Raw genomic sequence first — 12,935 nt, 5'->3', positions numbered from 1 at the left:
AAGGGGCCCAAAAGCACAATGCGGGAAAACCACCTGCATTCCTGTGTTCATTGCAGCACTATTGACAATAGCCAAAATCTGGAAACAACCCAAATACCTCAAAATCAGATGACTGGATAAAGAAACTAGTACATAGACACAAGGGAATACCATTCGGCCATAAAAATTAAAAAGAAGATGAAGTCATGCAGTTTGCTGCTACATAGGTGGATCTGTAAAGTACCGTGTTGAGTGAAGTAGTTAGAGGGAGAGGGGCAGACACAGAATGATCTCTCTCCTATGTTGGACATAAAGAAACAAAGGGGAATAGCAAGTTCCCCTTTCTGTACGTTCCCAAGCAAAAAGCAACAGTCAGGGACGGGTACAACGGACAGTAGAGGGAAGTCACTCTTAATTCATCCTCTACTATGTATCACTCAACTGCTTTTGATAGTCTTTCATTTTAAAATCTTTTTTATATCAGCACCCAAGCCATAAGGTCAAATGTTGCCAAATTCTAGCTTTTGTGTTGTGTTTATGCATATAATCCCTCCACATAACATAATATATTTATTTAACCTTTTGTGTATGGGGCTGGAGCAATAGCACAGCGGGTAGGCTGTTTGCCTTGTGCATGGCTGACCCAGGTTCGATTCCTCCGTCCCTCTCAGAGAGCCTGGCAGGCTACCAAGAATATTCCGCCTGCATGGCAGAGCCTGGCAAGCTACCCGTGGCATATTCAATATGCCAAAAACAGTAACAAGTCTTACAATGGAGATGTTACTGGTGCCCGCTCGAGCAAATCGATGAGCAATGGGATGACAGTGACAGTTTGTGTATGAGTGAAATATAAAAGGAATCATGTAATGGTTTCTCTTTTGTATTGTGGCCTTTTCCTCCAAATATTCATGATTCATCTATATTGCTATGTATTATGCTGGTTTGTACATCCTCACTGCTACATAGTATTTTCTTGTGTATTTGATTTGCATATCCATTCTATTTATTGTGCATCCCAGTTGATTGAGTGTATGGCTATTATGAATAGCCCTGCTGTGATATTCATGTTTATGTTGTTTGGTAAACTTACACATGTAATTTTTTTTTTTTACTCTATAACCAGGTATAGAGTTGCTTGGTGATAAGCACTTACTAAACACTCCCAAATCGTTTTTTATTTTTCAGTGAATTTGTCAGATGACTCTTTTCCATTGTCTTCTATTCTACTTCTAAGTTGTTGTAGGTGCCATATTTGACTGATGCTTACAGGGTTACTAGGGTCACCCCCCCTGGGTCAAGGGCAGTGCTGAGGATTCTGCAACTAGCCTGGCACATACGAGCATGCGCCCTACCACTTGAGCCCCGTCCTTAGCCCCAGAGACTTTCTTTTTGAGTGGAGGGAATGAAAAAAAATACACTTCATGAGAAAGAATGTGGACCATCATGTCCTTTTTCCTTCCAGGTGTCTGGGTACTTAATTGCCACTAATCTAGCGTAATGTAATAGAGTAACATAGCACTCAGTGGCCAAATTTTGCTTTTGTTTTTGTGAAGTGAGTTTACATGAAAGAAGCAGGATAAAAGAATGGGAGGGCTGGAGAGTAGGACATTTGCCTTGCACACAGCCAATCCGAGTTCTATCCCTGGCACCACATAAAAACCCTTGAGTGCAGAGTCAGGAGTGATCCCTAAGCACTATCAGGTGTGCCCCTCTCCCCGGGGTGGGGGCAGGGTCAGAAAAAAGAATAAAAATGTTGTTGCAATACTTTTTAAAATATTAAAATATCTTAATTTGTTTATTTTAGGTCTTGCTTCTCCATTTAAGCCAGTGATGGATACAAATTACTATTACTCAGGTAAACACTATGAACAAAATTTACTCATATTTTGCACTTTTACGGGGATTTTTAAAAATTTATGAATCTTTTTCATATATTTTTTCTCTTATCTGCATGTAGCTGTGGAAAGAAATAACTTGATGAGGTTATCCCAGAGCATTCCATTCACACCTGTGCCTCCAAGAGGTAAATCTAAAAAATTAGTAAAATGATTTAAAAAAAAACAACTGTTAATTTATGTTTTTAGGATTAATAGAGAACATGGGTGGTGGCGGTAGAGGGGTTACACTGAGAACAGCCCATTTCAGGCTGGAGAATGGGGATAGGATGTAAAGCTCTTGCCTTGCTTATACCAACCCTGGTTCGAGTCCCCAGCACTATCTATGGTTCCCTGAGCACCACGGGATATGGCCCCAAACCACAAAAAGAGCCAATTTTATATAAATTCCTAATTAGCTTGGCCACAAGAGTTATATGCTTTTTAAAAAGGAACATTAGAATTGCTGAATTTATCTGTTTAGTTTTATTTTGTTTGGGCCTATGTCTGACAGTGCCCGGGACTCTTTGCTCTGTGCTGGGGTGTGGGGGGGTGGTGGTCACTTCCAGCAGTGCTCAGGAGGTCATCTGGTGCTAAGGATCAATTCCACCTGCAAACAGAGCATGTACTCTGCAGCCTATTGAATCAACACTCTGGCCACAGAAATACTGAAGTTCTTGATTACTGCAGCATTTAGAAGCAGTGCTGTACTCTCATCCAGAAAAGCTCTGATCCATTGTTAATAATGAAAACATGGATAAATTGATCTCTGAGCATGTGTGCAGCATATAGTTTAAAGTGCCTGTCTGTATTTTCTTGAAATGTTCATTTTGTTGTTGTTGGAGTGTTTTGTTTTTTGTTTGTTTGGGGTTTGTTTGGTATGGTTTGGTTTTGGGCCACACCCAGCAATGCTCAGGAGTGACGCCTGGCTCTGCTCTCAGGAATCACTCCTTGGGTGACCATATGGAATGCTAGGAATCGAACCCAGGTTGACCGAATGCAAGGCAAATGCCCTACTCGCTGTACTGTCTCTCTAATCCCGGAAATGTTCACATTTTAAAAGTAACTACCATCACTGATTTCTAATATGAATATTGAGAAATTAGTCGATAACTGATTTCTAAGTATTTTTTGGCTTGAACTTCTTTTATAAAATACAATTCTCAGTGTCATCCTCTCTCCCTCTCCTGATTTGGACCAAAATAAGCAAAAAGTCTTTACTCCGCCCGGTTCTCTCCAGTGCCCTGCTTTCGCCTTACAAAGTGCCCTTTTGTGTCGCAGGTGAGCCCGTCACCGTGTATCGCTTGGAGGAGAGCTCGCCCAGCATCCTGAACAACAGCATGTCCTCCTGGTCGCAGCTCGGCCTCTGTGCCAAAATAGAATTTTTAAGTAAAGAAGAGATGGGAGGAGGCTTACGGAGAGCTGTCAAAGTGCAGTGTACCTGGTCAGAACACGACATCCTCAAGTCAGGGCATCTCTATATTATCAAGTCTTTCCTTCCGGAAGTGGTTAACACGTGGTCGAGTATCTATAAAGAGGATACCGTTCTGCACCTCTGTCTCAGAGTAAGTCTCACGGTTCTAGAACGTGGAACATTAGTTGAACTTACTGTTTCCCTTCTGAAAGATAAATTTTATGAAACAAAATCTTAAGTGTAAACATTGAAAACCTTATTTTTTTCCTTCTCTGTAGGAAATTCAACAGCAGAGAGCAGCACAAAAGCTCACATTTGCCTTCAACCAAATGAAACCCAAATCCATACCGTATTCTCCAAGGTAAATGTCAACATTTTTCTGGCATCTTTTAGTATAACGTGGAACCTCTTTTTAACTATTGATGTTGTATTTTACTTGCCCCTTTTAAAGATTAATTAAAATGTTATTAACAAAATTGCCAGTAATGTCTATAACTGTTTTTTATAAGGTTCCTTGAAGTTTTCCTGCTATATTGCCATTCAGCAGGACAGTGGTTTGCAGTGGAAGAATGTATGACTGGAGAATTTAGAAAATACAACAATAACAATGGTGATGAGATTATTCCAACTAATACACTGGAAGAGATCATGCTAGCCTTTAGCCACTGGACTTACGAATATACAAGAGGAGAGTTACTGGTGCTTGATTTACAAGGTAAAACAACCATTTCATGTACATACATTTCTTTCGTTCAGAAATGTGGATGGGGCTTAATGGAGATGGTTTATCTTTGGGATCCGCTTGGAGCCTTCAAATGACTGTATGTTACTGTGGACAGCTTGACTGTAGCCAAATATTCGAGATCTCTGTTCACTGTTAGCTGAATTTCTTAGTTCTTCATCAAGCATTAAAGCAACATGGACATTTTCATAGCATGATAATTTCAGGTAGTTAGACTAGTTACGTGGTATATGATTACCCCAGAGAATCTTAGGGCTGGGGCAAGATTCGGTGACCCCTTAGCACCACATTTTTTTTGTTGTTCTCCGACATTGGTGTAATACAGACACAAGAGAACAGTGAAATAGAATAGGAAGTCCAGAGATAAATTTAGATGTTTATCAATACTTTAATTTATGACAAAGGATCTAAGATCATACAGTGGGAAAAGGAGAGTCTCCAAAAAATGGGGCTGGGAAACTAGACCAACATATGCCAAAGAATGAAGCTGAACTACAGCCTAACTGAATTTTCAGAGAAATCGAGCATGGTTAAAGACATCAGTGTAAGGGCCAGAGAGATAGTATAGAGATTTAAGTGCTGGCCTTGCATGTGGCAGACTCTGCTTCAACCCCCAGCACTGCTAGGAGTTCCGGGGGTAAATGGTTCCCTGAGTCCCTCTAGGAGTGTCCCTGAGCAAAGTCAGGCATGGGCCAAAAAAATAGATCTTAGGCCATAAAGTAAATAAAAGCATTGGTGAAATATCTACTACTTTAGAGAAGATTTTAGACAATTTAGCCCCAACAGTATCACTGTCATCCTGTTGCTCATTGATTTGCTTGAGCGGGCACCAGTAATGTCTCCATTGTGAGACTTGTTACCGTTTTTGACATATTGAATATGCCATGGGTAGCTTGCCAGGTTCTGCCATGGGGAGCGAGATACTCTTGATAGCTTGCCAGCCTCTCCGAGAGGGGTGGAGGATACAAACCCGGGCTGGCCTCGTGCAAGGTAAACACCCTACCCATTGTGCTATTGCTCCAGCCCACCCCAGCAGTAAAGGAAGCAAAAGTAGCAATAAACAGTTGGGACTAGATTAAATTAAAAAGCTTTTTTATATCAAGAGAAAATAAAGATGGAACAAAAAACCTGAATGGTGAGTGTTATTTGTACATTATACATCTGTAAAAGTCTCCTAGTATCCAAGGTAAATAAAGAACTCACTATATTCAGCAACAGCAAAAGAAACTAATTTTTTTAAATGGATGATTCTGTCCATTTATTCAAAAAGTATTTGAATAAATACTTTTCCAAAGAAGATATACAGATGGCTAATAGGCCTCTGAGGAAATGCTGGTCATCATTGGTCATCAAGAAAATCAAAATTAAGCCCCTAATGAGACACTGCCATGGGGCTGGAGTGATAGCATAGCGGGTAGGGCATTTGCCTTGCATGCAGCCGACCCGGGTTCAAATCCCAGCATCCCATATGGTCCCCTGAGCACCACCAGGAGTAATTCCTGAGTGCAGAGCCAGGAGTAACCCCTGTGCATCGCCAGGTGTGACGCAAAAACCCAAAAAAAAAAAAAAATGAGACACTGCCTCACACCTTTGAGAATGGCTCGCAGCAGAAACAGCAATAAGAGTAAATGTTGAGGGAGGTACGGAGGCGAAGGAGCACTGATGCACTATTGTTGGGAATATACGTTGCTGAAACTGTTTTGCAAAGTGCCGTGGAGCTTCTGTAAGAAACTGAAGCTAGGCATTCCTTAGGGTACTGCACTCTCTCTTTTGGAACCTAGAAAGTTATGTCCAGGCCGGGGCTCTAGTTTATCAGGGAAGGCACTACTTGCCTTGCGCGCAGCTAACCCAGTTTGATCCCGGCACCATGCGGGAGCCATAGGGTTCTCTCAGTAAGGTTGTGGCCCAAAAATAAAAAAAATTGGGGGCCAGAGAAGAGATAGTACACGAGGTAGGGTGTTTGCCTTGCATACTTTCCCCCTGGGTTTGATCCCTGGACCCTATATGATCCCCCAAGCATTGCCAGGAGTGATCTCTGAGTACAGAGCCAGAAGTAAGCCCTGTGCACCACTGAATGTGGCCAAGAAAACATATGAAAAAGAAAATAATAAATATCACAGTATATTCTCAGACCATAATGGGTTTTTACCCCCCGCCCCCAATAACAAGAGCTATATGAGAGGCTGGAGCGATAGCACAGTGGGTAGGGTGTTTGCCTTGCACGAGGCCGACACGGGTTCAGTTCCCAGCATCCCATATGGTCCCCTGAGCACCGCCGGGGGTAATTCCTGAGTGCAGAGCCAGGAGTAAACCCCTGTGCATCATCAGGTGTGCCCCAAAAAGCAAAAAAAGCAAACAAAAAGCTATATGAATATCAGTCTCTCCAGTACTTTTTCCTTTAATATCTATCAATGTGGTTTGATAGATAGTATTACTACTCACCATGTGTAGTTTTAATTCTGCGTTTCCCACCATAAAGTTCTAATACAGCTCAGCAGCCAAAGCGGCCGTGCATGCTCAGGGGTCTGAGTTGGAACCTGACAGTCTGGTCCCATGTACACCACTGGGTATGGCCCTGGGCATCACTGGGGTTGACCTGGGACCACCACGTCCCGAGCAGTGAACTTTTTTGATTAAGGTTGGTCAAGAGTCATTCTAGTGCCCCTTCACCCACTGAGCTCTGGCCAATAGCCTCCCCCCACTTCCAGACAAAAGAAAAAATCTGTTTTATTAGATTTTACATTCACAGGTTAAAAGAGTATTCAAATATCAGTAGTCGTTCATATATGAATGATTACATGAAATAAAATAAAATGTTTAACCACGTCCAGCTTCGCAGTGATAATGGGACTTGAACTTAACAGCTTCATATATTGTGAGTCGTTCATCTCACTGCCGAGCTGTATGCTTGGACGCCAGCCCCACCCCACCCCCACCCAATTGCATACTGTCACTATCCCTTTGTATGCCTAAGTGTTCTTTCTCATCAGGGTGGGGAGGGGCAAACTGTAGCGTTTTTTTCTTTTTTTTTTTTTTTTTTTTTTTTGCTTTTTGGGTCACACCTGGCGATGCACAGGGGTTACTCCTGGCTCTGCACTCAGGAATTACCCCTGGCGGTGCTCAGGGGACCATATGGGATGCTGGGATTCGAACTCGGATCGGCCGCGTGCAAGGCAAACGCCCTACCCGCTGTGCTATCGCTCCAACCCCGACTGTAGCGTTTTTTCATGAGGAGATGTGTGCTGGCACCCACAAGCTGTGCTGTGTCCGAAGCTGGTGTCTCGGGAGCTCATATCCTACATGCCAGCTCAGACACCTACTTCCTTCACAGCACAGAAGCTGTGTTGGTTCAGGTGTGGCGCTCAGGTCAGCTCTAGGTTATGGATCACCAAGAGAAATACCAACATGACATTTGAGTAATTTAGTACGTAAATTGAGTGATGTAATACTTAATGGGGTGTTTTATCTTCTTTTTTTTTTTTTTTTTTTGGTGTTGCTATAAAATGTCCACAAATATCAGTGTTACAGTAGTTAACACAGTGTAAAATTTTCTTTTTTTTTTTTTTTGTATGTACATATAAAGGTGTGGGTGAAAATTTGACTGACCCATCTGTGATAAAAGCAGAAGAAAAGAGGTAAAAAAAAGTTTTAATATTCCATTGTCATTTTTATAATTTTAAAGTCTCCATTTCTATGTTTACAAATTGCCTTTTATTCCCTCATTTTAACTACCAATTCTGCAGATCTTGTGATATGGTTTTTGGCCCGGCAAATCTAGGAGAAGATGCAATAAAAAACTTCAGAGCAAAACATCACTGTAATTCTTGCTGTAGAAAACTTAAACTTCCAGGTAAGCATTTCAGGTGACCTGTCACTGTCAACCCGTTGTTTATTGATTTGCTTGAACGGACACCAGTAACATCTTTATTGTGAGACTTGTTGTTATGTTTTTGGCATATCAGATTCACCACGGGTAGCTTGCCAGGCTCTGCCATGCAGGCGAGATACTCTCAGTAGCTTGCCAGGCTCTCTAAGAGGGGCGGAGGAATCAAACCCAGGTCGCTGCATGCAAGGCAAATGCCCTGTTTGTCTTGTGCTATTGCTCCAGCCCCAGCTGACCTGTATAGTAAATAAATTAACAGAATTATTTACTGCAGTAAGGCAGAGGCACAAATACTTGTTGGCTATAAGGAGAGCTGTCTGCCTTCCCCACTGTGAAAAGCACAAAGTTCATTTGTTTCATAGATATTTGTCTACTGGATGCTAGCCTGGAGTGAACCAAACAGACATTGTCCCTGCCCTCGGTAGAGTTTAGTTAAATAATGAATATTGACAAGATTAATGGGGTTACTGAATGTCATAAATACCAAGCAGAAAAAAATCAAACAGGTAAACAGGTTGCTTAGCACAACTTAGAGATCAAATACTTCTTGGGCAGCTGGGAGACTTGCTTACACTGCAGGATGAAGATTTTTAGATTATTCTGGCAGAAAAGTTGAGAACAAAGGTTTTCATGGAGCAAGAATAAGGAACTGTGGGGCCAGTGGGAGATAGTACACTGCGTAAGACACTCAGTTGGCATGCTTCCTGCTCAGGTTCAGTCCCCAGCACCTCAGGTGGTCCCCCAACCCCACCAGAACTGATCCCTGAGCAGAGAGATAGGAGTAAACCCTTCCCCTATCCCCCCCAAAAATGGGGGGTGCACCATAATTGTACAGCAGGTGGGGCATTTGTCTTGCACGCAGCCAACCTGGGTTCCATTCCTGGCATCCCATATAGTCCCATGAGCACCACCAGGTATAATTCCTGACTACAGAGCCAGTAGTATCCTCTGAGTATCACCATATGTGGCCTGAAAAAAGAAAAAAAGAATATGAACTGCAGGCACTTTCTCTCAGTACTACATTTTTCATCTGGAGAATTACAAGTTGTTACTGTAAACTTGGGCAACGACCAGTGGTTACACCCCTTAACAAAGTCCATCGGAATGCCCTGTGGACTTTTTTTTTTTTTTTTTAAATCAGGATTAAGTGAGTTGGTCTTTGAAGTACATGGAACTTGCTTCTGTTATCTCCTTTAATCTGTGGTAGATTTTCGTATCAGAAATACCTTGCTTTCATGGCCAATCTGGTACAAATTCTGCCTGCTCTCAATTCTGAAGTCTTCCTAGAATGTGTATCTTTCTCCCATCATCATTGCCACTACTTTGTTTCCTTGAATTTTGCCAAAACTCTGTAGTCAGGCTGCTTCTCTCTTAAGACAGGATTACCTCCCCCTGGATTTTCACTGTAAAAATTTAGTCCTTACTATAGCTTGCATTCCATAAATCAGTGTCAGAAACGGCCAGGTGCGAAATGTTTTATGCTTCGTGAGATTCGTGGCCTGTGCCACAGCAGCCCCACTCGTTTGGCTGTGTAGAATAGTCATTGAAGATCCGAAAGAAAACACTGGCAAAATGCACTGCAATCTGCAGTAAAGTAAGAGTGTAAAAACAGGCAGCAAATACCTGAAGCTTACGTAACAGGACCAGGGATGTGGCCCAAGTGTGCGATCCTCGATTGCATGAGGCCTTGGATTTGATCTCTGGCGCATGGGTGGCCCCCTAACAGTAGTAACAAATTTAGGGGATGGGGAGATGTGAGCAGCAAACCAGGTTTCTCCCATAGGCCAGTTTGGCCACACTTGGCCATTATCTGCTGCTGGACCTTTATTGCTGGTCTTCCCCTCATCCAGGCTTCTCCCCTGCCCACCCCCCTCCCAAAGAAAAAGTCCTCAGAGTTTTTTTAATAGGTTACTTCTCAATATTTAGGGCTTCACACAAATATGATCTCCTTGTTTTCTGCCCTTCCACGTGAAAAAAGAATATATGTATACTCACCTTCTATGCACCTATTTCTGCTATAGTTCTTCAATTTTCTTTTCTTTTTTTTCTTTTCTTTTTACCCACAAAAGTATGCATTTCATGAGAGCAGGGAAGTTGTTTATTGCTGTATTCCCTATTCTTATGAATTATGGTTTTAACGTAAGGGTTACTTGTTTGATGAATTGGCTTTGTTTGCTAGTGGGCCACACCCAGCAGCCCTCAGGGCTTCCTCTGGTCCGTGCTCAGGAGTCACTCCTGGAGGAGCGCAGGGGACCTTGTGTGGTGCTGGGTTGCAAACCCAGGTTTGCTGCATGCAAAGCAAATGCCCTAACTGCTGTACTGTTGCTTCAGCTTCCTAATGGATTGCTTTTTTTATCTGTTTAAATGTTGTGACTGTAGAATTTATAGTAACCTGGTAAAAAAAAAAGTACATCTGGAGCATTCAAAGATAAAAATATTGATTTAGGAAATGTTCTTTATCCTCCCTTTCTAAAAAATGCTGACCCTTTTTTCTTTTTCTCTTTGGGGTGCTGACTGTAGATCTGAAGAGGAATGACTACACACCTGATAAAATCCTATTTCCTCAGGATGAGCCTACAGATTTGACTCTTCAGCCTGGAGATTCCACCAAAGAATCTGAGTCAGCCAGTTCTATTCGTCTGATGTTATAATAATACTGAATCGATTTTCTTTTTTCTTTTCCTTTTTTTTTTTTTTTTGTCTACACCTCATCAAACTGTCAGTGTCACTTTTCCTTTAGCCGGAAGCGGTTGATTCCTGGAGAAGCGTGTGCGTGTTGTCTGTGCGGATTCTGACCGTTAGGAAGATCCCTCCTCTTCCGGCCTGATGAGTCGGCCCAGCCAGAAACTCCCTGTAGCAGAGAGTGGGCAGCTGTTAAGTTTTAAAGGAAATTAGTATTTATCACCTTCTAAGGGCTTTTTCCCACCCCCTCACTTCCCCCCGAGGATTTCCTTTGACTCTGTCCCGATGAGGGTCCTGCCCTCTCTCATGTGGTGCAATGCCATTAACCAAAGTTAGGTGTCCTTGCAGGTGACACTGGCAGCTAGCTTACTGCCGTGCAGGTAGCGAAGAAAATGAACCACCCAGCCTTCTGGGTTCAGTGGCAGTCAGAGGTTTCCTCGCTGTGTTCTCATGTGTGCATTGATGGAAGTTACTAGATTCCAGCTAGCAAGTTATTGGCCCAGGTAAAGGAGGTAACTTAATATTTTAGGTTCACAGTACTAGTACAAGCCTTTGCTGAAAACCATTTTCTAAGAGGGTCTCTAAGAATCAGGGTTCGGCTCCATATTTAAAGATAGAGCCAGTTTAAATAGAGCCCAAATTGTGCAAAAGTATTGGTTGGTTTTCTTTTGTTTTTGTTTTTAATAAGCATTGTTTTATCAAGTTATTGTTAAGTAGAAGAAAGCCATGATAAATTGGTATAAATGAGCAAAGGAAAAAACTTCAGGCACTATTAGACAGAAGTTACCTAGTGAGAAAAGTTAAAAGTGCTTTTTTCCTATCTGTATCTGTAGTGACAACCTGGAAATTACATACTTTTCCAAAGATTTTATTGACCAGTGTATCAGTCAGAATGTGTAAACATGAATTCTTATATATTTAAAATTGGGCAGGAACAAATGAACATGAGGGTTTTGGGGGGAAGTGTGTGTGTGTGTATGTGTGTGTGTGTGCGCTCATGCGCATGTGTGTTACTTATTTAAGAAACTGAGTTGGATTATCATTATGTGATGTCGGGAGATTGCAATGCAACATTATGCCAATAAAATGTAATTTAACTGCCCCAGATATTGTTGAATACTCAACAGTAAGAAAAGCTTTTCATCTGACTAAAGTTTTACGCTTTGATTTTTTTTTCTTTTTACTTTCTAGGTACTAATTTTTATTTTTATTTGGAGGGAGCAGTGTAAATCTTATTTGTATTCTGTAGTGTATCTCATAGATACAGACAAAGCAAGAAGTGAGAAACTGTTTAAATAGTGTTTAATATTGATGAGGGGAGAAAGAAAAAGTGTATTAAAGATAATATTCTATATACATTTTGTATATCATTAAATCTTTAAAAGAAATTAAATAAATTTATTCTTGTTTACAGATGTTTAGTGAGTTTAATTATTCCCCAAAAGTGTCTGATACCTCCGGTCAGTTTGTTTTCAGAGTGTCCATTGTTTTTTTGGTTTGTTTTTAATAAACCATTTGCATACCTGTGCTTTTTCTCCTTTGTATCCTATGCATTGTTTAACGTGATCTTGGTCTACCTTTCTTTCATTGATTCTGGTTATGTCAGAAACGAGGATCTGGGCTGCAGCCAGAGTGATAGTACAGTGGGTAGGGCGTGTGCCCAGCTCCCCAGCATCTCATATGGTCCCCCAAGCTCTCCAGAAATGATTCCTGAGCACAGAGCCAGGAGTAACCCCTGAGTATTGCTGGATATGACCCAAAAATCATGAAAGAAAAATTAAAGAATGGAGGATAGGGTCTGGAGTGATAGCACAGCGGGTAGGGCGTTTGCCTTGCACACGGCCGACCCGGGTTCAATTCCCAGTATCCCATCTGGTCCCTTGAGCACTGCCAGGAGTAATTCCTGAGTGCAGAGCCAGGAGTAACCCTTGAGCATTGCCAAGTGTGACCCAAAGAGCAAAAAAAATAGAACTGCAGATATAGGCTTTCTACTGGCATTTAATTTTTAAGTTCATTATTTTTACAAGGTGAATAGTAAGTAGCAAGCCTTTATGTATTGCTTAATATTATTTCCTCTAAGTACTTTATGTAACTCATTTAATGCTCCTAATTATCTTATGAATTGGTACTATTAATATTTGCAAATTAGAAAATTCAAGATATTAAGTAAATTATTTTTGTATGTTATAATTACTTCCACGGATATTTAAGACATAAATATATTCAAGGGTCAAGGTTGGTTATTAAAATAACCCTTATGGACTTTTTTTTTTTTTTCTTGCTGATCAGGACTCAGTCCAGATTTAGGTGTTATGTTGGTCTTATTTCTCCAAATTCTTCTTAAATTTGGGGGAGGGTTGG

The 12,935-nt window shown here is 41.4% G+C and overlaps 1 protein-coding gene across 3 annotated transcripts in view; it reads left to right on the top strand.

Moving 5' to 3' along the window:
- LOC101552909 (transient receptor potential cation channel subfamily M member 7) overlaps nt 1-12,101 on the top strand; it is a 96,677-nt gene extending 84,576 nt beyond the window's left edge. For 2 of the 3 annotated variants that reach the window (XM_055131065.1, XM_055131064.1), the window contains 8 exons: nt 1,784-1,834; nt 1,937-2,002; nt 3,135-3,418; nt 3,546-3,628; nt 3,777-3,982; nt 7,593-7,644; nt 7,753-7,859; nt 10,413-12,101. In XM_055131065.1, coding sequence (XP_054987040.1) covers nt 1,784-1,834; nt 1,937-2,002; nt 3,135-3,418; nt 3,546-3,628; nt 3,777-3,982; nt 7,593-7,644; nt 7,753-7,859; nt 10,413-10,543 — 980 coding nt within the window. In that variant the 3' untranslated portion in view covers nt 10,544-12,101. Of the gene's footprint in view, nt 1-1,783; nt 1,835-1,936; nt 2,003-3,134; nt 3,419-3,545; nt 3,629-3,776; nt 3,983-7,592; nt 7,645-7,752; nt 7,860-10,412 lie in introns of those variants that run through there. The other variant, XR_008629187.1, reaches the window with a different exon arrangement.
- Nucleotides 12,102-12,935: the final 834 nt, after the last annotated feature.

The sequence above is a fragment of the Sorex araneus genome, chromosome 3, assembly GCF_027595985.1.
Source record: "Sorex araneus isolate mSorAra2 chromosome 3, mSorAra2.pri, whole genome shotgun sequence".
In the NCBI taxonomy this organism is placed as follows: Eukaryota; Metazoa; Chordata; class Mammalia; order Eulipotyphla; family Soricidae; genus Sorex; species Sorex araneus.
The sequence above is the reverse complement of the archived record's forward strand: the minus strand, read 5'-3'. Positions and strand labels throughout refer to the sequence as shown.